We start from the raw sequence: 23,083 nt of genomic DNA, 5'->3' as shown, positions 1-23,083 counted from the left end.
AGAAGTTCCAGTGACCAGTATAAGAGAGTGAGAGCAATAACACCAAAGTTAACACACCTGCTCCCCAGGTGAGACCTTGTAACACTAACAAGTCACATGACAGGAGGGGGGGGGGGAATGGCTAATTGGGCCCAATTTGAACATTGTCACTTGGGGGGTGTACTCACTTTTGTTGCCAGCGGTTTAGACATTAATGGCTGTGTGTTGAGTTATTTTGAGGGGATAGCAAATTTACACTGTTATACAAGCTGTACACTCTCCCAATTTACATTGTAGCAAAGTGTAATTTCTTCAGTGTTGTCACATGAAAAGATATAATAAAATATTTACTCACTTTTGTGAGATACTGTGTGTGTGTATATATATATATATATATATATATATATATATATATATATATATATATATATATATATATATATATATATACACACACATATAAATGTTTAAAAAAAATAGAAACCACTTTGAATAGAGGTGTACGGAGTAGAAAATGCAGGATGCACTTGTCCGAAAACCGAACATGACAGTTTTTAAAAAATATATATATAATTGTATTATGTTCGACTTTTTAATTCATATTTTGAATTTAAATTAATATGAATTTATTGTTGGCCATTATTGGCAACTTTAGAGCAAGTAAAGCTCAAGAAAAATGATGTATCCCTAGTAATTCTATGGATGTCCTCACACTGGTCCATTGCGCTTCCATTGTGGTGTTAAAAATCCTGCTTGCTGCATTTTTGGTCAGTTAAAAAACTGTACCCTGTTGAAATGCATTGAAAATGCAGCAAGAAAGCATCAATAACGCACCTGTGTTAAGTTTGTGATGCGGTTTTTGAGTCTCATGACTTATGAAAAACACATCATAAGCATAGCAAAATCGCTGAAAAGTTGTGGTAAAATCGTTGTAACGTTGTGAAAAGTCGCGGCAAAGTCGCTATAAAATCGCGGCAAAGTCACATGCATTTTCGGTGCTGTTATTGGCACCTTTTTCTCTTATAGGCAAAATGCCGATAACACCATTTTCGGCCGATATGTTTCTGCCGCTGAAATTTTAACGCATCTCTTGTTTTGGACCAATACACCAGCCCTTTCTGAAAATAAGTGTATAAAAACATAGATAGCGATACGCTTTAAAGTGAATGCTACAATAATATGAAATCCCAAGTGTTTTATATTTGTCATATAATCTGTTATTATTGTTCATCAGCCATAAGAATATTCTCACAAAAAGCTAACACACAAGAATAAGGATCCTTATTTTCAAAAAAGTGACTGTTGTTTTCAGGCCAATGAGATTTGAAAATGAACTTAGCATAACTAAAAATGAAGATGCTTATTGTTTTGACAAATTTAATGAATTTGTGAGCCTATAAAATGCTAATTAGCAGCTACCAACATATGGGCTTATTCAGTACAGTGTCTAGGCCAGTGATGGTGAACCTTGGCACCCCAGATGTTTTGGAACTACATTTCCCATGATGCTCATGCACTCTGCAGTGTAGTTAAGCATCATGGTAAATGTAGTTCCAGAACATCTGGGGTGCCAAGGTTTGCCATCACTGGTCTAGGCCAATGACCAAAGGTCTTTTTTGGGGTCATTTATTCTATATGTTTTAAAAAAATGTTTTTGAATTTTCTTTATGTATTGGAATATTGGAATTTTGTTTTTACAATTCTAGTATAACCCAATTATTCTCTTTCAGGGAGAGTCCTGTGCGGCCTGTCTAGATTCTCCAGCCCTCGCTAATTTATTTAGCCAAGGCACCCAGGATCTCAAGGGTGAGACTGTAATTCGACTACCTGGAATTCCGGTTAGTATCATTTTAACAAGCTTAGAAAATTCCTATGCATACAACATATAAATATTCACCAAATAGTTGGCATAAGCTGTATTACTAAATCATTATATCTTATGGATAACCAGTTATAACAAAAACAATGTAAATCTACATAAGGTGTATAATTTTGTATTTTGCCACCTATTAGTGTGTGCACATGCATGGGGAAATTCTATATGAGTTTTTTTTTTTGTTTTGTTTTTTTTGGGGACAGGTGTGGTTGGCTTATTGCAGATTGGTAACATCAACGGATGTACACTGGCATGTGTAATTTTTTTTGCATAATGGGAGGGACATTAACAACCTGCTAGCTGCTCACAGTTAATATACTGTGCACATAGATACATACAGTACAAGTATGTGACCAACCTTCTTCCAGGTTTGGGAGGCCCGTGCTGTTATTGGACACAACACGAGTTTGACAGCAGATTTCAGCCAATGATTTTGGCTGAAACCTGCTGATCAGCTGTGTCCGATCACTGACTTTTTTTTCTCCCTGCTTTTCAGAGAGTAAAAACAGCCATATCACTGTTCCTATGTACAAAGAGTTCTGTGTTTTTGTAAACACAGAACTCTGTGTGTAATTGGACACAGCACAAGTTTGACAGCAGATCTCAGCCAATGATTTTGGCTGAACCTGTTGATCTGCTGTGTCCAATCACAAAATTTACAAAAACACAGAACTCTGTATTCATAGGAACAGTGATCTGGCTGTTTCTACTCTCTGAAAAACAGAGAGAAAAAAACAGATTGTCAGATCAGACAGTAAAAGCAACTCGCATTACACACATTACACAGGCACACAGTTAACCCTTCATTGTCCCTAGATGTTATCCCCTTCTTAGCCAGTGTCATTAGTACAGGGTCAGTGTACAGTATTATCACTGATCACTGTATTAGTGTCACTAGCAATTTCAGTGTCAGTTATTGACCCTCCGAGCCAGTGTCTGTAAACGCCAGATTGCCTGCCACCCTATCACAGTCCCACTATAAATCTCTGATCACCGCTATTACAATATCTATAGCTGCTTAAATTCCAGTATCTATAGTATAGATTATAGATGCTATAACTTTCACACAAACCAATTAATACACTTACACTTATTGGGGTTTTCTTTTATGAAAAACATGTAACAGAATGCATTTTGGCCTAAATTTATGAAGAAGTTTGTTTTTTTTTTTTCTTGGATATGTTATGTAACAGAAAGTAGGAAATATTGTTCTTTTTTTTTTGTTTTGTTTTTTTCAAAATGTCAGTTCTTTTTTGTTTATATGATAAAAAATAAAAAAAAACCCCAGTGGTGATCAAATACCACCAAAAAAAAATTATATCAATTTTTATTTCATGGTAAATTTACCAGACCAAAAGGATACAAAGGAGAGAAGTTTATTGTTAGGGTTTACAGTATATACACTATAACAACTACTGGGCTTCATTGGGAATTGGAATATGAGACTGCTTTACTTTATGTGAAGTACCTGCAAAATGTATATATTTTATTTTGAGAATCTTTGATAAGGAGGATAAATGAGAGCAACAACAGTATCCATAGATACACGGGGACAACTTTACCAAGCAGGACTAGAGGTATAATATGTCCACTAAAATGGGGCCATTTTGGTACATTGTATTGTTGCCTAAGGACAAAGGTAGAAAAAAAAAATCCATGTAAGTTTCAGCATCAACAGTGGCAACTATGCTGGAACTGATGGCAAATTATGAACACTTTTAAGAATAAAATGTGAATGTTATTATTACATTACATATACCTAGTTCATGTACTTAGAGGACAATGCTTTTCTAAAGTGATCATTTTTGATATCCCAGACATTTTTTAAAACAGAAAAATAATTCTTTAGGATAGAGTAGGAAAGGAGGACAAATTGTTTTTCTATGAAGGAAGATATAGAGGGATTTTTTTGCTACTGTTGCATGATTACTATTGCTCTTGAAAACACCCACAGATGGCTTTAGTAGCCATCAAAAATAAATTTCAACTAGCAGTTTGTCTTGGAATCTAGTATAACACACTTGGGATAGCAGAAGGAAGGATTACACACTTGATTGGGGAAAAAAAAACACTTTTCGTTAATCTGAGAATCAGGCAGAAAGAAGCTTGTTATGCTCCTGTTTTAACACATTCATAATTTATTTTTGCCTAAGTATTCAGAGGTCCCAGATGTTACAGATGCATGATTCCTCTTTTTATCTACCTGATATTCAGTTTAGAGCAGTGCTCACAGAGCAGCGACTGCTTCACCATGAACTGAAACCACAGATGAAAAAATAACCATATTAAATTAGGGGAAATGAAGCAATCATGCAAAAAGTAAATGAATGCAGCCATTACATCAGACCTATTCTCTTCAAAGATAAAAGGTGTTGTTAATGTGCAGTGCAAATGTGCAGTTCTTCCTGGCAATATCAATTGGCTGTTTTTACCCACTGCCCTTTAAAATGTATTTAAAGCTGAATTTCAGGTATGCATATTTTTACATAGCTGGACAAGTTCTGATCTAAGAATGCATGTGTCATACCAGGTCGATCCCTGCAAAAGCCCGAAACCACTGTAGTAGGCAATGCTACTACAGAGATTGCCACTGGCTTCTAGGTTCCATGCCGAGAGGCTGCACTGCTGTTTAGTGAACACAGGAGGTCACTCACTCAGCATGTGTTCCATTCACTGAACACTGCATTCTCTCATTTAATCCTGTGATTGGATGAGGTAGAGAGATGGGGAGGTGACTGCACAATCCCCACCTGATCCACTTAGAGAGCACTTTGCTTTCATTGAGAAAATATAAAGTGTTCTCTGAATGGTGCTCATGCTGAGCCCCTGTCAGCAATCACTGTAGAAGTGGTGCCAGATATAACACATCCATACTTACAGTACATTCGTCCATGCTGGTTCAATGTAACTACACTAAAATATGCATACCTGGGACCCACCTGGGGCCACTTATGTCTCGCTGGTCTTCTCTATATGTGTCTTTTCTGGGGCGTATGTCTGCTGTCAAGATGACTCTTTTACCTAAAATCTTTTATCTATTTTGTGTACTCCCTGTTACAGTTCTGACACATTTCTTATGCATCTTGCAACATCGGGGAAAATTGGCTATATATGTGGTTTCACTAAGCCTCACATATCTAGGTCACTCGAATTTGCAGGGAGGATTAGGTCTTCCTAATTTCACAAAATATTATCAGGCGGCCAGCTTGTACAAATTGCTCTGTGTATACAACAAAAGTTCCACTTTGGCTAAACTTGGAAGCAGCCAAATGTGACCCCCCTAGCCATGGATTACATATTATAAATATTATTCAAGGAGCAAAAGTCAGTGAATAACCCCATTACTCTCCATTACTTAACGTTATGGGATCGACTTAAGGTTCCTTTTCAGCTGCAGTCCCCACACAATCCCCTTCTGTCTTGAAACACCCCTCTTTCTTTCCTGTATGTGTAGCCCCTTCTTTGTTTTCTCATTGGTCTGCACAAGGTGTCACACACTCTCTCCTCTTCTTCTCTTTGCCTCGTGTTAGCAATATGAGCTTCCTAGCCCTGAAAGATTTCGGTACCTTTGATATATTTCGGTACCTCCAAATTTTACACTTTTACGCTGCCTACGTTAAAGGCCAATCAGACCTACATTCGTAAACCTTGTTTGAATTGGATCCTCGAGCCCATGGTCTAATATACAAACTTTATGCGTTCCTGTCTTCCTCTTCTACTTCCACACTCCCTTTGTATGCGAATCGCTCTGCTTTGCTTCCGGCCTCGGAATCCAGTTAGACCTCAGTGATTGCACTGAAATATCAAATTGCCCACTGTGAACATTTTAGCCCTAGAGGTTAATTATAAGATACTCACTAGATGGTACCTATTCCCTACAAGAATCACCAAAATCCTTCCGACCTACCCCCCACATTGCTTTTGTGGTAGCACGGACGCGGGAACCCACATGCAGATATGGTAGACTTGCCTACTTGTAACAGCTTTCTGGGCTGAAGTGTTTCATATGTTATCCACGCTTTTTGGTGCGACACTAGCGCCTAACCCTCAGTAGCGCTTCTTAAAAAGCAACTACCGGTTATAACTACATGATATCTCTCCTTGAGGTGAAGAATAGGATAATGCACTTCATGATTCACAACAAAATAGAAGTCACATTGCAAGATCAAGTCCCCAAACATCTTAAAATCCGCCAGCCCTGGGTCGATAAGTACCTGCCACAGGGCCATTACCGAGAAGTATCTTCAGACACTAGCTAGCCTGCTCTGGCTGCCATCAGACCCCCTACCTCCCCCCCCCTTTTTTTTTCTTAGCTACTCTGTTACTTGTTCTTTTATATTGTGTGAAATATTTGGAAAGTTTTGCACTTTGGTATCGTGGAGCTGAGGCTATTGACACATCATTTTCGTCTATAACAGCTCTGCATCTCATAGCACTTTAGTGCTGCTTTGTCTTTGTATTATTCTTCATGTCTACCATTAGTAATCTTTTTGTATAGCACTATCACCAGAATGGCAAACTGTGCTGTTATGTTTCTTTCTATTCAGTAAAAATATTGACTGATACTTACAAATGGAGCGAGACAACAGGAAGTGAGAAGAAATCTACCCTAGGAAGGAAAATTCACTCCTGTAGGAGTTATCATGGGGAAAAGGTGTCTCTTTTGAAGTTTTACCACCAATCCTTGTTTCCATGACAGCCCAAAATTTTAAAAATCTTATTGTCACAGGGACAGAAAGTGAGGTGAAATCTGAACAGGGACATAACAGCAAAACAAACGTTACAGGGGTATTAACACTTCCTTCTGCCTCTTGCATAATCAACAGGTATTTATTTCTTATCCAACAGTTATAAAAAAAAAACTTGTAATGGTATATTTAAAAGACCAAAATGGTAAAAAAGAGCGCTTCATTGTTGAGGTTTAAATACACTTTTAGGCTGGGTCTCCAGAACCAGGCTTTCAGCCTCTTTACAAGTATCATGAGTCCTAATATATGAACATTATGAGCAGGAGGTCCTGAACTCATCACTAGATTATCATTCCTAGCAGCAAATAATCAGTTTTACATAGTAAAAATAATCAAAAATTCTTTCCTTTCTGCATAATTTGCTTTCCATTTCTGTGCCAAAGTTAATGATTCATATTGGATATAACTTATTTATGGCATAAGGGGTTTTTATCTGCCTGATTTAGGGAATTTGGGATTTGCTTAGTCATTTATATCTGAAATGCTAGTTGGAAGTCTTTTGGAAACTTTACATAAATGAAAATAGTTTGACTGCTGCAGATAATATTTAGCTAGAAACATATAATGATATATAAATTATGCATTTACACAGGCTGTGAATAAAATAAATTAATAAAAAGCAAAAAACTGTATTTTCCCAAACTATTTTGCTGTCAGTAGACATCTTTATTGTGGCTGGTACACCTCCTTGGGATAGATCCCAGTAGCAAAAGTTGTCATTAGGTAAATTACATCATCATGCATCTTGTATTGGCAGCTGTCATTGTAATGGAATATCCAAACCAATGACACCTGCAGACCACCAAAGAAAGCATAGGGCTTGATTTACTTAATCTGGAGCGTTCAAAATCTGGTGCAGTTCTACATAGAAACCATTCGGCTTCCAGGTATTATTTTCAAAATAAAAAAAGCTTAATTGAACAAGCTGAAGTTAGAAGCTGAGTGGCTACCATGCACAGCTGCACCAGATTTTGAGAACTCCAATTTTTGTAAATCTCCCCGACTGTCTTTAAAACAACCACCCAAAAGCGTCTACATAGAAGCTCCAGGTAATATTGTAAGTCGCATCCTGACTGGATATTAGCCCTTTGAGATTGTGGAGTAGCAGCTTTGTATGTATGAATAGGGCATAGAAAAAGAGATGTATCTGAAAATAAGAGGGAAATAAAGTAGTAAAATAAAGTTGAAAGATTTAGCTTTGCTTTGTAGGATGGCCTTATATGCATCCTGCAAAAACCCACCTTGAGCTGTGAACACATTGTTCTGAAATATGGCAAAGGTTTTTGCAGCGGTGCACGACTGCCAAAGGGTTTGAAAGCACTGCAGTAATTTAACCTCTTGGCACAGAGAGTACGCAAATATGAGCCCTGCATGCTCCCGCCACAGTTATCAGGGCCTAACAGAAAGCTCCCAATCACTACTTGTGATCGGGAGCTTTCAGATCATGTGATATCTGTGACAGCCAATCATGGCAGTCTCATGATCACAAAGCCTGCCTCCCGGAATCAGAAACTCCTTGAAGGGCTGGGAGGCGCCAGCGTTAAGGGGTTAAAAAAAGTGTGGGTCTAATGTATAATTCAGTATATTCCACTGTAAACTATTATTATAAAGACTGACTTACATAAGAATAAAATACATTCACCATCATCCATTTAGGGACACAGAAATTCAGATGGGTTATACATCTGCCTACAGGAGGTTGGGACACTGGCAAACAGAAAATGTTGTAAGCCAGTTCCCATAGAACCCCTCCTCTACCCAGAATGAATATTTTTTTTTTTCTGGTGTCCTAGGAGATTAGACACATTTTCTTCAACGATGCTGAAACAAAAGTCTAATTTATTTTTTGCTAGGCTTTCCTGACTTTATGGAATTTTTTTGCTCTGCACCTTCAATGAAGAGCCCTACACTGTTACTGTTTGAACTGGTCTCAACAAAGCAACTATTTGGATTTAGTGTTACCTTACCACTTGCTTTGTAGGCTGTACCCAGGCCCCGCTGGCCTGGATGTGTGGGCTAGCCTGAACTGTGATATGTGAGCGCTGGGCTCTGCCTTATGGTGCTTTCCAGACCCACTGTGTTGATGCTGATGCTAACCTCATCAGCATCAGCTGCCTTGGTTTGTGAGTACCGGAGACACCTATAATCTAGAACGTGGGTGTTAAAGGTTTAAACTGTTAAAATGTTAAAGTTAGAAGCCTCCCCTATTTCTACAGGGACCTCCATGTCCACTACGGACTCTTTATTTGTACCTAGGTACTGGAGGAGTCTGCCTGTAGAGACTTTGAGTGTGCTCCAGCACCATCTCTGACAGAATCTATCCCTGGCCCTCTTGAGCCCATGAATCTAACTGGGCTGCACCAGTGATCCACGTTAACATAAATACAGTGCCTTGCGAAAGTATTCGGCCCCCTTGAACTTTGCGACCTTTTGCCACATTTCAGGCTTCAAACATAAAGATATAAAACTGTAATTTTTTGTGAAGAAGCAACAAAAAGTGGGACACAATCATAAAGTGGAACAAAATTTATTGGATATTTCAAACTTTGTTAACAAATAAAAAACTGAAAAATTGGGCGTGCAAAATTATTCAGCCCTTTTACTTTCAGTGCAGCAAACTCTATGCAGAAGTTCAGTGAGGATCTCTGAATGATCCAATGTTGACCTAAATGACTAATGATGATAAATAGAATCCACCTGTGTGTAATCAAGTCTCCGTATAAATGCACCTGCACTGTGATAGTCTCAGAGGTCCGTCTAAAGTGCAGAGAGCATCATGAAGAACAAGGAACACACCAGGCAGGTCCGAGATACTGTTGTGGAGAAGTTTAAAGCCAGATTTGGATACAAAAAGATTCCCCAAGTTTTAAACATCCCAAGGAGCACTGTGCAAGCGATAATATTGAAATGGAAGGAGTATCGGACCACTGCAAATCTACAAAGACCTGGCCGTCCCTCTAAACTTTCAGCTCATACAAGGAGAAGACTGATCAGAGATGCAGCCAAGAGGCCCATGATCACTCTGGATGAACTGCAGAGATCTACAGCTGAGGTGGGATAATCAGTCGTATACTGCACAAATCTGGCCATTATGGAAGAGTGGCATGAAGAAAGCCATTTCTTAAAGATATCCATACAAAGTGTAATTTACCACAAGCCACCTGGGAGACACACCAAACATGTGGAAGAAGGTGCTCTGGTCAGATGAAACCAAAATCAAACTTTTTGGCAACAATGCAAAACGTTATGTTTGGCATAAAAGCAACACAGCTCATCACCCTGAACACACCACCCCCACTGTCAAACATGGTGGTGGCAGCATCATGGTTTGGGCCTGCTTTTCTTCAGCAGGGAGAGGGAAGATGGTTAAAATTGATGGGAAGATGGATGGAGCCAAATACAGGACCATTCTGGAAGAAAACCTGATGGAGTCTGCAAAAGACCTGAGACTGGGACAGAGATTTGTCTTCCAACAAGACAATGATCCAAAACATAAAGCAAAATCTACAATGGAATGGTTCACAAATAAACATATCTAGGTGTTAGAATGGCCAAGTCAAAGTCCAGACCAGAATCCAATCGAGAATCTGTGGAAAGAACTGAAAACTGCTGTTCACAAACACTTTCCATCCAACCTCACTGAGCTGTTTTGCAAGGAGGAATGGGCAAAAATTTCAGTCTCTCAATGTGCAAAACTGATAGAGACATACCACAAGTGACTAACAGCTGTAATCGCAGCAAAAGGTGGTGCTACAAAGTATTAACTTAAGGGGGCTGAATAATTTTGCACGCCCAATTTTTCAGTTTTTTATTTGTTAACAAAGTTTGAAATATCCAATAAATTTTGTTCCACTTCATGATTGTGTCCCACTTGTTCTTGATTCTTCACAAAAAATTACAGTTTTATATCTTTATGTTTGAAGCCTGAAATGTGGCAAAAGGTCGCAAAGTTCAAGGGGGCCGAATACTTTCGCAAGGCACTGTACATCGAAAGAGTAATGTTGTGCTTAACTTATAGTTAAATCCCCTCTTTAAATCCCAGTTTGAATTAACTGCTTTGGCCCCCTTAATCCTGTGTTGGGGGTAAGCTTGTCTGTAAAATTGCGTCAGAAGGGGTAGAATTTCCTAAAGAGGATTGCTCCACTGTGGGGGTAGGCCCCTGTACTATAGATTGAATAAAGCAATTATCTGGAGCCTTATACTTTAGTTGTCATTGCTTGCTACAAGCTTCAAAACTCGTGTCTTCCATTGGGACTATACATAGGTCACTCTGACTAAATGCGTAGGGTGCTGTTGTGCCATCCATGGTACGTGTGGTTTGCCTAACCTTTGAGCATACCTCTCAACTTTTTGAGATGGGAACGAGGGACACCTATTAGCAAAAGTATGAAGTCATAGGACACACACCCTGCAACGCCCCCTTAAAGGAGAATTATAAAAACACTTAATAAAATGATTAGCTAAACCCACAAGTGCATTTTTTTTTACCACTACTATTCCTTTATAATGGCTTCTAAAATTTACAAATGCAGCAATTTAGAAATTGGATGAAAGGTTTCGCACTGAGAAACACTTTTTGAAAAACAAAAAATGCATTTCATATACAACTACATAGATCGGGCCAAAATGAGGGACAAATAAGGAGGAAAGAGGAACAGAGGGACTTTGTTCCAAATTAGGGACAGTCCCTCCAAATCAGAGACAGTTGGGAGCTATGCTTTGTGTACATCTGGATGAATTATTTCATAGGTTGCCTTTAGTTGCTTATGCCCTCTTTTAGGCCATTGGCTAACCATTTGTGTGGGGCTTCTTCTTTAGCTGCCTCTCCTCTCCCCCTTATGTCACTGTACTTGGTAAGTGTCATCCCAAGTCTCCTTCAGTTCCCTGCACCCTAGGACTTCCAGTTCCTGTGTAGGTAGCCCTTGGAGTCGTATTACATCCAGAATGTCACTCCCCTCTATAGGAACATTTTGCATCCTCAGATGCTATGTAACCCCTTGCAATTGTAGGTAACTCTCAGCATGACCCCTCTAAAGAGGGACCCCCTGACCTACCAGGTCAGCTGGGAACAGTCCCTACTGCTCCGTTTTCTTACTCATACAGGACTGCTTAATGTTCTTCTGAGGCATCTGCTATTTCAAATGCCATTGGACCTTTTATATATATCCCAGTGCCCTTTTCTGACATCCACATTGTGGATTGCTTAGACAACCCCCCCCCCCCCTAAAGTTTGTCAGTTTCTGGACTCCAGCATTCAGAACTCGAAGGGCCTTACAGCTTTAAACTCTAGCCAGATGGAGCCTTACAGATGTCTTGTGCGGGTAGCTGTTGCTTGCTAACAGTTGCAGCTGTTAAACTTTCATTGCAAGAATTTGAGTTGATGTACTGTGGATAAGGGCACACTCCCCCTGCTGTCAGGGGTATACCCCTACCTTCCCCTTAAGGGCTGGTAGAGGACTGAGGGAAAATCCTCTTGTCTTGTTCCCCCTTTCGCTTGTAGACTCTTGGTCCTCTTCAAGCTACCTTTTAGTATCTAGGAGCCTAAACTTGGGAAAAGAAATTCCTGGTATAAAGCAGTCTCTTAGGGTGTATTGGGTGGTCTCCTCCCACCTTCATAGACAAACTCAGGCTGTAGCGATGCCTTCTTCCCCAGGGCTTTGGTTTGGGACCCCAGAACAGTCAGTTCCTATTTCTTTAAGGCATCCCACTGCAAATTGGTTCTTTGACCTGAACTTCATTAGATATTATTTAAATGATGAAAAACTGTCACCTCCAAGAAGGTTTGGGAGTCCTCCCTTTATCAACAAGTTTTACCTGGTCTCTACGCTGGACGATGGGGTGAGTACTACCCTCAACTGCACGGGCACTTTTAGAGATGTTTCATTACTACCTGATTCATAGCAACTAGTAGTCCCTTCTCTGGAGAGAGAGGTTCATGCACCTGGGTGCACCTCTTCAGTGTCGAATCACAAAAAATGGCCTGGTCATTAAGAGGGAAAAACCTTCTGGTCCAGAAGTAGTTAAGGAGCAAAAAAGTAGTACAAAACAAACAAAAGAATATATATGTCATCAAAAGTACATAATTGCATACAAATAGTGGCAAGAATAACAGGGTAGAAAGGATTACAACTCCAAGGGATCAGAAGAGGTTATAATATACATCTGATGTGAGCAGGGGAGATCTGCTGTGTACACATTGGACTGGCATGCTTAACATTATTGCCCCATAGAGGGAGAGAATAAACCAACACCATAGAGCAGAGAAGAGAAAGTCAAGAGGTAAAGTAATAAAGAGAGAAAGAGCAGTAAAAGAACTAGAGAGAAAGACCTAGAGCTCACAGTGGACAGCAGTGCCATACGGTCAGCCAAGTGCAGGTGACAAGGGTATTTTGACATAATTTGCCCAGGGCTCCCACGTTTGCTCAATGAATTCCTGTTTATCATTAATAATACTAGCCAGTTTCTTATGCAACATTATCCAGGATATCTTATGTTTCATACGGCGGACAGATACAGAGGGAGACTTCCAAACTCCAGCAATGGTGATCCAGCAGCATAAAATAGACTAGATGTCTCATGGGGTGCAGCACATTGCCTTTATTATCATTCAGCAGGTCAATAGAGGGTAGTTGTTCTAGTTCAAGGTCTGTTAACTTGCGTATCAAAGAAAGAAACCTGTTACAGTAACTCCTAATCCTGGGGAGTTCCCACCATATGTGGAGCATAGTCCCTCGTAGAGAACACCCTCTAAAACAGTCCGCCGATGATGATGGGTACATCTCAATAAGCGAGTGGGAACCAGATACCACCTTGTCAAAGCTTAAACACAGCAAGGGATGATGGAGAAAATAAGATTTTTTGTACTCGTCATAAAATCTGAATCCATTGACAGATAAAGATACTGTACCTCTTATTTTTTTTATTTTTTTTTTGTTTTTGCTGACCATGTGTGCTGCTTGCTGTCAAAACTGCAACATGCTTGGTAGAGGAGGGGTTATATGAGGCTGCCTTACAAATGTTTTCTGTTTGTCCGTGTCCTTTAGGCTACAGTATAAACCAAATTTTTCTGAATTCCTTTGTCTCTCAAAAAATTTGAAGAAATAGATTTTACACTAAGTATAGAATTATTATTTGTAGATGTATAATAAAATCAATTTTTTTTACACAGGGGATACCTGGGGTAGATGGACTGTCAGGATCCAAAGGAGAAAAGGTAATCTAGGCATTTTATAATACATGAACAACTGCATAATAATATACTATCTTTAACGTGATGCCTCACGTGTCAAAAAGGACCCAGAATGAAAATGATTGTCTTGTCAAAGCCTTCAACTATCTGCCATCATTACATAAGCTGCTTTAGAAAAACGATAGCACTACATAGGCACTTTCCCTTCTCACACTGTGTGATTTTCTAAAACTAGAGAGAGCAAAATCTGGTGCAGCTATCAGTGGTGTATTTAGGTTTTGTGCTGCCCTAGGCCTGACTAAACTTGTGCACCCCCTAATTTAAATATGACCCACCCCTTTCTGTAATGCCACACTCCTTCCTGTTTATGACCCATCCTGTCATCTGTAATCTACAGACCACAACCACAGTCTATCATTGCCCATAAATTCAGCCTCATCAGCGCCCATCAGTGCAGCCTCATCACTGCCTATCAGTGCAGCCTCATTACTGCCCATCACTGCAGCCTCATCAGAGGTCATCAGTACAGCCCCATCAAGTGGTCACCAGTGCATCATATCAGTGCCCATCAGTGCTGCCTTATCAGTGCAGCTTATCAGTGCCATCTCATCAGAGGCCATCAGCGCAGCCTCATCAGTGGCCATTAGTGTGCCCATCAGTGAAACATATCAGTGCCCATCAGGGCAGCATATCAGTGCAGCCCCATCATTGACGCTTATCGGTTCCGCCTCATGCCCCACAGTGCAGCCTCATCATTTGGACTTGTGTTTGCTGCCACTGATTGTAATCATAGGATTATTTCACTTACTTGTATAATGAATAGGAAGTCCAAAGTCATTATATAAATAGGTGAAATATTCAGTGGCAGCAAACACAAGTCCAAATATCCTAAAAGAAAGGAGTAATCTTACTAATCCCGTGACGTATTGCGATAGTACATATGAGGTGAGCAGGTCCAAAATATTATTGCCATCATATACAATTAAAAGTTTTAATTGTATATGATGCAATTCAGTATCGCTCAAGGACAAGGATGTTTAAAGAAATGAAATTATATTATTGACATGATGCCTGCCATACCTGGGGGCGGAGAAGGGTAGGTGGAGCATTAGGCTGCAGTGCCACACTAATTAGCATTGGCAGCTGTCGGGCCAGTTGTATTAAGTGTGGTCGGTGGCCTGCGGTCTGTCCGAATGTCCTCACCGGCCGGTATTATCATACCGGTAGGTAGCAGTGTGACTGCATTATGGGGGTGCCAGACTGATTTGCCTTCTGGACCCTGCCCGCCGGCTTGCGCTACTAGGCCGGCGGGCAGGGTCCAGAAGGCAAATCAGTCTGGCACCCCCATAAAGCAGTCACACTGCTACCTACCGGTACCGGGACCCTTTTCTTGCGGGAGCCAGGAGGAGGCTGGTTTATTTTTTTCTTGAGGGTTGCAGCTTTTTTGCTGCCCCTTGCAAAGTGCCATCCTAGGTCTGGGCCTTGTTGGCCTAGGTCAAGATACAGCACTGGCAGCTATGCATGGTAGCCAATCAGCTTCTAACTTCAGCTTGTTCAATTAAGCTTTGACAAAAAAAAAAAAACGGACACTGATTGAATGACACAGGTTTGAATGAACAGCTGCACCAGATTTTACACTCTCCAGCTTTAGTAAATCAACCTCTCTGTGTGGAGGTTGATTTACTAAACCCCTCTGTATAGATAGATAGATATTGATAGATAGATAGATAGATAGATAGATAGATAGATAGATAGATAGATAGATAGATAGATAGATAGATAGATAGATAGATAGATAGATAGATAGATAGATAGATAGATAGCGTAACATGAGATAAATAGATAGATAGATAGATAGATAGATAGATAGATAGATAGATAGATAGATAGATAGATAGATAGCGTAACATGATATAGATAGATAGATAGATAGATAGATAGATAGATAGATAGATAGATAGATAGATAGATAGATAGATAGATAGATAGATAGATAGATAGATAGATGATAGATAGCGTAACATGATATAGATAGATATATAGATAGATAGATAGCGTAACATGATATAGATAGATAGATAGATAGATAGATAGATAGATAGATAGATAGATAGATAGATAGATAGATAGATAGATAGCGTAACATGATATAGATAGATAGATAGATAGATAGATAGATAGATAGATAGATAGATAGATAGATAGATAGATGATAGATAGCGTAACATGATATAGATAGATAGATAGATAGATAGATAGATAGATAGATAGATAGATAGATAGCGTAACATGATATAGATAGATAGATAGATAGATAGATAGATAGATAGATAGATAGCGTAACATGAGATAGATAGATAGATAGATAGATAGATAGATAGATAGATAGCGTAACATGATATAGATAGATAGATAGATAGATAGATAGATAGATAGATAGATAGATAGATAGATAGATAGATGATAGATAGCGTAACATGATATAGATAGATAGATAGATAGATAGATAGATAGATAGATAGATAGATAGATAGATAGATAGATAGCGTAACATGATATAGATAGATAGATAGATAGATAGATAGATAGATAGATAGATAGATAGATAGATAGATAGATAGCGTAACATGATATAGATAGATAGATAGATAGATAGATAGATAGATAGATAGATAGATAGATAGATAGATAGATAGATAGATAGATAGATAGATAGCGTAACATGATATAGATAGATAGATAGATAGATAGATAGATAGATAGATAGATAGATAGCGTAACATGAGATAGATAGATAGATAGATAGATAGATAGATAGATAGATAGATAGATAGATAGATAGATAGATGATAGATAGCGTAACATGATAGATAGATAGATAGATAGATAGATAGATAGATAGATAGATAGATAGATAGATAGATAGATAGATAGATAGATAGATAGATAGATAGATAGATAGATAGATAGATATACTGTATACACACCATGTCATGTATTTTTTTAAACAACTATCTTTTTATCCCGTATGGGATACATCTAATTTTTTTCTCAGCCACTGGTGATCTGCCAGTTGATCAAAAAGATTTCCAAACAATAATTATGAAACTATTTATTACTACTTGTTAGTGTTTTTGCCAACAAAGGTTGATAAAAAATGTTGATAGAAAGATACTTTTACGTAGAGAAATATCTCTGTTATTAGATCCCCTAATATTATACAAAAGCCAACGTATCCCCATCATTACAGGATCTTCCTAGCTGTTAATATTCCCCTACCTGAGAACCAACTTCTAAAATGAGCCCTCATCACTATCTCCAGCCCCCCAACACACACATTCACATTTAAGGTATATCTGAAACGTTTTGTTTTTCTGCCCGTATCCTTGTCCGTCTGATAGGAGAGATTTCTCTGCACTTACTACTTACTAGTAAATCTTTCTAAAGTGAGAGGGAATCCCTTTAGTTCTTACTTGCCAAAACAATTGTGGTGCCAAAGAATTTCTCTCCACAGAGCCAGATGCTCAGACTTTCCCAAAGTTTGTAAGATTATTATAGATTAGGACATACTTTCAGGAGCAAACTGTACCCTTTCTTCGCCAGACTGACTTTCCCAGTGCTTCTCTAATTGCACGTGCTATTTATTGTATGTTCAGTAGGTTGTACAGTATGATCAGATTCTTTATTTTTATAATCTTTTACATGCAACCTTTTCCAACTGTAGTTGCAGTAATAGACATTTTACATGCTGTGTGTGCTGGCATTGTACAAATCATTGTAAGGATTATAATTGGTGTCTAAGCATTTGATGTAACTTTAAAGTATCTATTAAAAAGATCTGTAATAAATGTTATATTTTTTATTTCTTTCTCTGCTTCACACAGGGAGATAGAGGAGTGGTAGGACCAGCTGGAATACCAGTGAGTGGAATATCAATTCCATATGAATTTTATTTTAATGTGTTGTTTTGGTCCATTAGCATCTATAGCAAATTTATTGTTTGTTTGTTTTTAAGATCAAAGCAACATAGCAGACGCTATGTAATTTATAGTGATTTGTTGCTTTTTGAAATACAGAACGTTAGGATGCACAGATGAATTGCTAAAAAAAAAATGTGTTTGCCTTTTAATTTTTTTGTAATATATGCAACATCAAAGAAAAGAATCAGCAATTTTATCTCATTATAGGGTATACCAGGAGATCATGGAAAGACAGGTGACTCTGGGCCCAAAGGAGAAAAGGTTAGAAGTAACCAATTTTATTTTAACTGCTTGTAATGGTTAAAGTGGACTGTGTATTGGCAAAGTATCTTGTCCCTCCTGTATGCCATTATTGTCTTTTGCAGGGAGAGCCATGTAGCCTTTGTCCAAGTCTCCCAGCTGAAGTAATAAAGCCTGATACTATCTATGCCGTGCCAGGGACCCCAGGAGAGAAAGGAGAAAGGGGGGAACCTGGAATTGGACTGCCAGGGAAAAATGTGAGTAGCATTTACTGAAAAAATGGCAAAATCACTTAAAAAGAGTGAGCATTGGGGACAGATGAGCCATAGAATAGGCCAGGCGAAAGAAAATAACGCATTCTGAATGATGTAACGTTGCATTCTGTATTAGAATTTAAAAAAAAAGAATAGATGCTTGCCTCACATTGTGTCTGAGTTAATAATGGATTTGATTTCAAATCTTCAACCCCATGTCTTGTCAACGTATATTAAATATATTCCCATAGGACAAATTCAGGCCACAACCAAGGTGCAGACAATGTACTGCATGGCACTTATTTTGGCACCACATGTCCTCCCTACCAATGACATATATGCATTATTCTAAATTAGGCAGTAGTAAAAATGGTATAACCATTTCCTAGGCCTAAAAGTTTTCAGTGGATGCCACAGAATTACAGTACTGGTTAATGAACATTGGATTGTATACAGTACCAGACAGTAACAAATGCAACTTAAATTAACAAGGATTTAACAGTTAGTCTACTGAAGTGGAGTTACTTAAAAAATATAGTATATATAAACCCAATTACTAAAATCTCAAAAAGTTATTAAAGTTTAAAAAGTCTTAAAGTTTTATAAAATTTGTAGCATTCATTATACTTATATATGCATAACATACACAATATCTAATGAGCCTGGCAGGAAGGGCCTTCTTCGGACACTTTCTCTTACAGGGTGACAACTGTCTCCCAATTGCTCTGTTGGGTTGTCACAATGCCACACAGGCTTCCAAGGGAGGGTTGAAGTGGCTCCTGCAACACACATTATGCAGACATGGCCCACTGTTGTCACCATCAGGAAACCTTCCCTGAGAAATACCATGTAGCTATCACTAAAGTGCATGCATTTAGACTGGAAGTGGATTCAAAGAGATTTCAGGAGATCAGCAGCACTGAGGGGAAAGAAAGAAAAGAGGTTAAAACAATAAAATAAGTGGTAATTGTTTATTAAACACAGAGTTTTAGCAACCTGAAGGTCACTGAGTTAGGATTTGCAGTCACTTTAAAATAAACCGTTAGTAAGGAAGATTCAATGGTCTCTGTACTTTCTAAGTCAATGGCTTGGAATAATATGCAAATGAGGTGTTCCGACTTCACTCTGACTTTCATTTTCTTGCCCTGTGTCTCAAAGTATTGAATCCAGAGACCACTAGTCAGCTAATATTTATAGAATGAGGTCAGCAATGGCAGCCTGCATATTCTTCTCAGTTTAAGCTTCTAGGTTTTTTTTCAGGTTCAGATCTGCCCAGCTACAACATGCTGAGAGATCCAAAAACAGGTCCTTTTTTTTTTTTTCAAAATCTGCCCATAACTGTTTAAATTACGGGGAACTCATAAACTTTAACAGTCTTTAATTTTATAAAGGTTCTTGTGTTTTTTAAATTACATTTCTGTTATGGTATATATTCAGTGAGTAGTAATAGTGAAGTATTTTTTTATTTTAAACATCCTCTAAATTGTTCAATGTATCAAATGTCATTTCATTGCACATTATGCCCTTATCTATGTTAATTTATTGGAAAAGAAAAATGACTCTGGAGCTGCAAAAACATGCAATCGATTTTTTATGTACAGTACAGTAATACATCTAGAAATGTTTAATGTATTTGCATATTCTATCTATGTTTTAAATAGCTTGGCTCTATTCTGAAGACTGAGCCTTGCATAGGTATGAAGGACAATAATATCTTATTCACTGGCTTTTAATCAGCTTTGTATTTGTATTGTTTACAGGGTATGCCAGGGGACGCTGGAACAAAAGGGCAGAAGGTAGGTTGGTGAAGGGATGAGCATAAACTCTATGGTATATTGTCTGTATATTAGACAGGACTATAAATATATATATATATATATATATATATATATATATATATATATATATATATATATATATATATATATTACAAGATTCTAACGCATTCCCCTTTTATAATACAGGGTGAGGCTGGTAGCCAAGGGGATTCTGGAATTCCAGGAACAACAGGTGCGCCAGGTCTACCTGGAGCACCAGGAATCCAAGGGTTCATCGGACTTAAAGGGGAAAAGGTACTATAATGTTCAGGTAGACTGATAAATGCTTAATATGGCACAGGGACAGCTTTATACAAACATGTGGTGTGGTCTCTTTGTCTTAAATTAGATAATGGCATTTTTTTTTTTTTACATGTGTCATAGTAATTACGTTTGATGGGCTTTTTTTATTATTTTATTGAATTAATTACCCAGCTATTCTCCTTCTTACAGGGGGATGCCTGTGACTCTTGTCCAGTAACGGTAGATGCAAATCAAGATGTTGTTGGCTTACCTGGAAAACCTGGACCAAAAGGGGACCAGGGTCCTCCAGGGGTTGGACAAACAGGAAGACCTGTAAGTCAGGAAGTATAATATGTAGTAAGTCATTTGTCTGACTTCCTATTTGATCTAATCATTTTGTTCTTCTTTAGGGACAGCCAGGAATACCTGGGGTCCATGGGCCACCAGGACCTAAAGGAACTCAGGTAAAACAGAGTGATGTAATTAATCCTTTCAACTCTGTTAAAGTACGGTCAAGATCAGTTACAATTTGCTAATAGAGTAAATATGAATCTAGACATTCTGTTGGTGTATATACTTCAGATAATTTGCTTTTATATAATAGTGCCTATTATAAAAAAAAATATATATAAATAAAAAATGTTTACCCATATCATACTGGGTATAACTAAAACACTACCTACTTTGTAACCTTACAATGTAAAAAACAGTACATTCCACGCATATGTATTTATTTATATACAAAATAGGTTGTGCATGAAAATACATATGAAATGTGTATTTACTTGTAAATATAAAAGGAAGGCTTACTTTAATCTTTAGCTTTGTGCTGATCGGAGAACTGGGTGTGGCCAAAGAGAACAATGGCAGATTTTTTAATAATTCTCAATAGTTAGACCTGTCCTCAACTCAGTGTATGCATAGAATTGCAATGAGTATAGTGATGCTAAACTCCCTGCCTTGCTAGGTTTATTACCCTACATTTTTGGAAGATAAAGACAATCAATATTTGTTGGAACAATCTGCTGTAAATGAGGCACTTAGTTTAAGCCTATGAGAACCGTATAATATGGGAAGTAATAATCCTGATAACAACTCTGCATCGACTGAGAGGCTGCTGGAAGCCACATCAAGGCTAGCTCATAGCCACATATTCCTGCCAAACTACTGGCTTGGGATTGCTGCTCTAAAGTAAAGCCACCATCATATCATACTAATTGCTTTTACTGAAATCTGATACAGATGTGAGCAATATGTACTAATCAAATTTCTCTTTCTCTTTTAGTTTTAACTAGATAGTTCTTGCCCTTGTATTGTTTGGCCTTATAGCATTCTTGTGGCCTACTATGACTACAGTTCCATCCTGACACATTAATCAAGGAAACTTTTATTTTACATTAATGTTTTTGTTTTCCTTCAGGGTGATCCAGGGTTTCCAGGAGAAGGAAAAAGAGGAGAACAGGTAAGAAAAAGAATTATCTTCTATATTTTTTTGACACGTAAAAATAGTAACAATGATAATCATAGTAATACACCAAATGGATGACTTACACAAAACAAAATAATTCAATGATGGTACAAATGCAGGACTTACCTTGTGTATTATGATGTAAAATGTTGCTATCTCTGTTATTGCTACTATTATCTATTTATAGGGGGAAAGAGGACTGCCCGGCCCAACTGGAAAAACAGTGAGTAATGCCTATCACATACTATACCCTATAGTGGCATGTCTTGTATGATTTTTTTATTTATATAAATCTCCTGCATTAGTACACTTGATTACTTTTTAAGTTTTATGGACAAGGTGACATTTTAGAGTAAATAATTATTTTCTTTTTATAGGGACCTCCAGGACCTCAGGGACCTCCAGGATTTATGGGCTCTAAAGGCGAAAAGGTTAACTCAAAGTGTATATTATTTAGGCATATGAATATGTAAGAGAAATATTATTTGCCTTTGTATGTGTCTTTCAGCCAATTTATCTAATTTTAATCCACCAGCCATTCACCAAACTGCTCAACCATTTGAGCTTTTCCCCAGAAGGCAATATAACTATATGAAAGACTAGATTTATAGATTAGGCCACCAACATCATTGCTATAATTATTTCTGCAATTGCAATTAACTATAAGTAACTGAGAATTTCCCTTCTTCAGGGTACCGCTGGACAAAAAGGGTCAACAGGAGAATCAGGAATTCCTGGAATGGGTGCTATGGGACCTCCCGTAAGTACAGACAACTATTTAAGCACAAACATCTTTCAATAGACTGTTAATGTATTAGCGAATCAATGGGGTCTATTTATAAAGCAGAGAAAAAATTGCACATTTGTTATATTCTGTGCTCATTATTATTTTAAAGAAATTTACTATTGGTTTTAGTCCTGGATTATAAAGTAACAAACAGGGATAAAAAAAAAAATATGCACTGGTAACCTATATTGCCCACCAAGAGTAGTATCATTTTTCTAAAATGGTGATTAGGAACTGACAAGTTCTCATTAAAAATAATATATTATTATTTATTAATATATTCAATAATAGACAATTGAAAAAAAATATATATTAAAGAGTGGTCAATCTAACCCTAAACTGCAAACAGGTGGAAAAAAATATGTTTTTTGTCCTGAACACCAAACATTCAGACATACAGTAGCCTGTTGATAGTGCATCATTTGCACCAAATAACTAGCCATACATAGAAAATCCATCTGGGGTACCCTACCTATTATTTGCCTTTAGTAAATCAACCCCA

The 23,083-nt window shown here is 37.9% G+C and overlaps 1 protein-coding gene across 1 annotated transcript in view; it reads left to right on the top strand.

The window, feature by feature from the left end:
- COL16A1 (collagen type XVI alpha 1 chain) overlaps positions 1 to 23,083 on the top strand; it is a 284,939-nt gene that overhangs the window by 200,814 nt on the left and 61,042 nt on the right. The window contains exons 24-36 of the mRNA XM_082246984.1: positions 1,710 to 1,817; positions 13,772 to 13,816; positions 17,677 to 17,712; positions 17,980 to 18,033; positions 18,138 to 18,269; positions 20,027 to 20,062; positions 20,231 to 20,338; positions 20,537 to 20,659; positions 20,737 to 20,790; positions 21,747 to 21,788; positions 21,982 to 22,017; positions 22,172 to 22,225; positions 22,486 to 22,554. Coding sequence (XP_082103110.1) covers positions 1,710 to 1,817; positions 13,772 to 13,816; positions 17,677 to 17,712; positions 17,980 to 18,033; positions 18,138 to 18,269; positions 20,027 to 20,062; positions 20,231 to 20,338; positions 20,537 to 20,659; positions 20,737 to 20,790; positions 21,747 to 21,788; positions 21,982 to 22,017; positions 22,172 to 22,225; positions 22,486 to 22,554 — 897 coding nt within the window. The remainder of the gene's footprint in view (positions 1 to 1,709; positions 1,818 to 13,771; positions 13,817 to 17,676; positions 17,713 to 17,979; positions 18,034 to 18,137; positions 18,270 to 20,026; positions 20,063 to 20,230; positions 20,339 to 20,536; positions 20,660 to 20,736; positions 20,791 to 21,746; positions 21,789 to 21,981; positions 22,018 to 22,171; positions 22,226 to 22,485; positions 22,555 to 23,083) is intronic.

The sequence above is a fragment of the Pelophylax lessonae genome (genome assembly GCF_965119305.1).
Source record: "Pelophylax lessonae genome assembly, chromosome: 2".
Lineage (NCBI taxonomy): Eukaryota > Metazoa > Chordata > Amphibia > Anura > Ranidae > Pelophylax > Pelophylax lessonae.
Note: the sequence above shows the minus strand (reverse complement) of the source record. Positions and strands in the feature narration are given on the sequence as shown.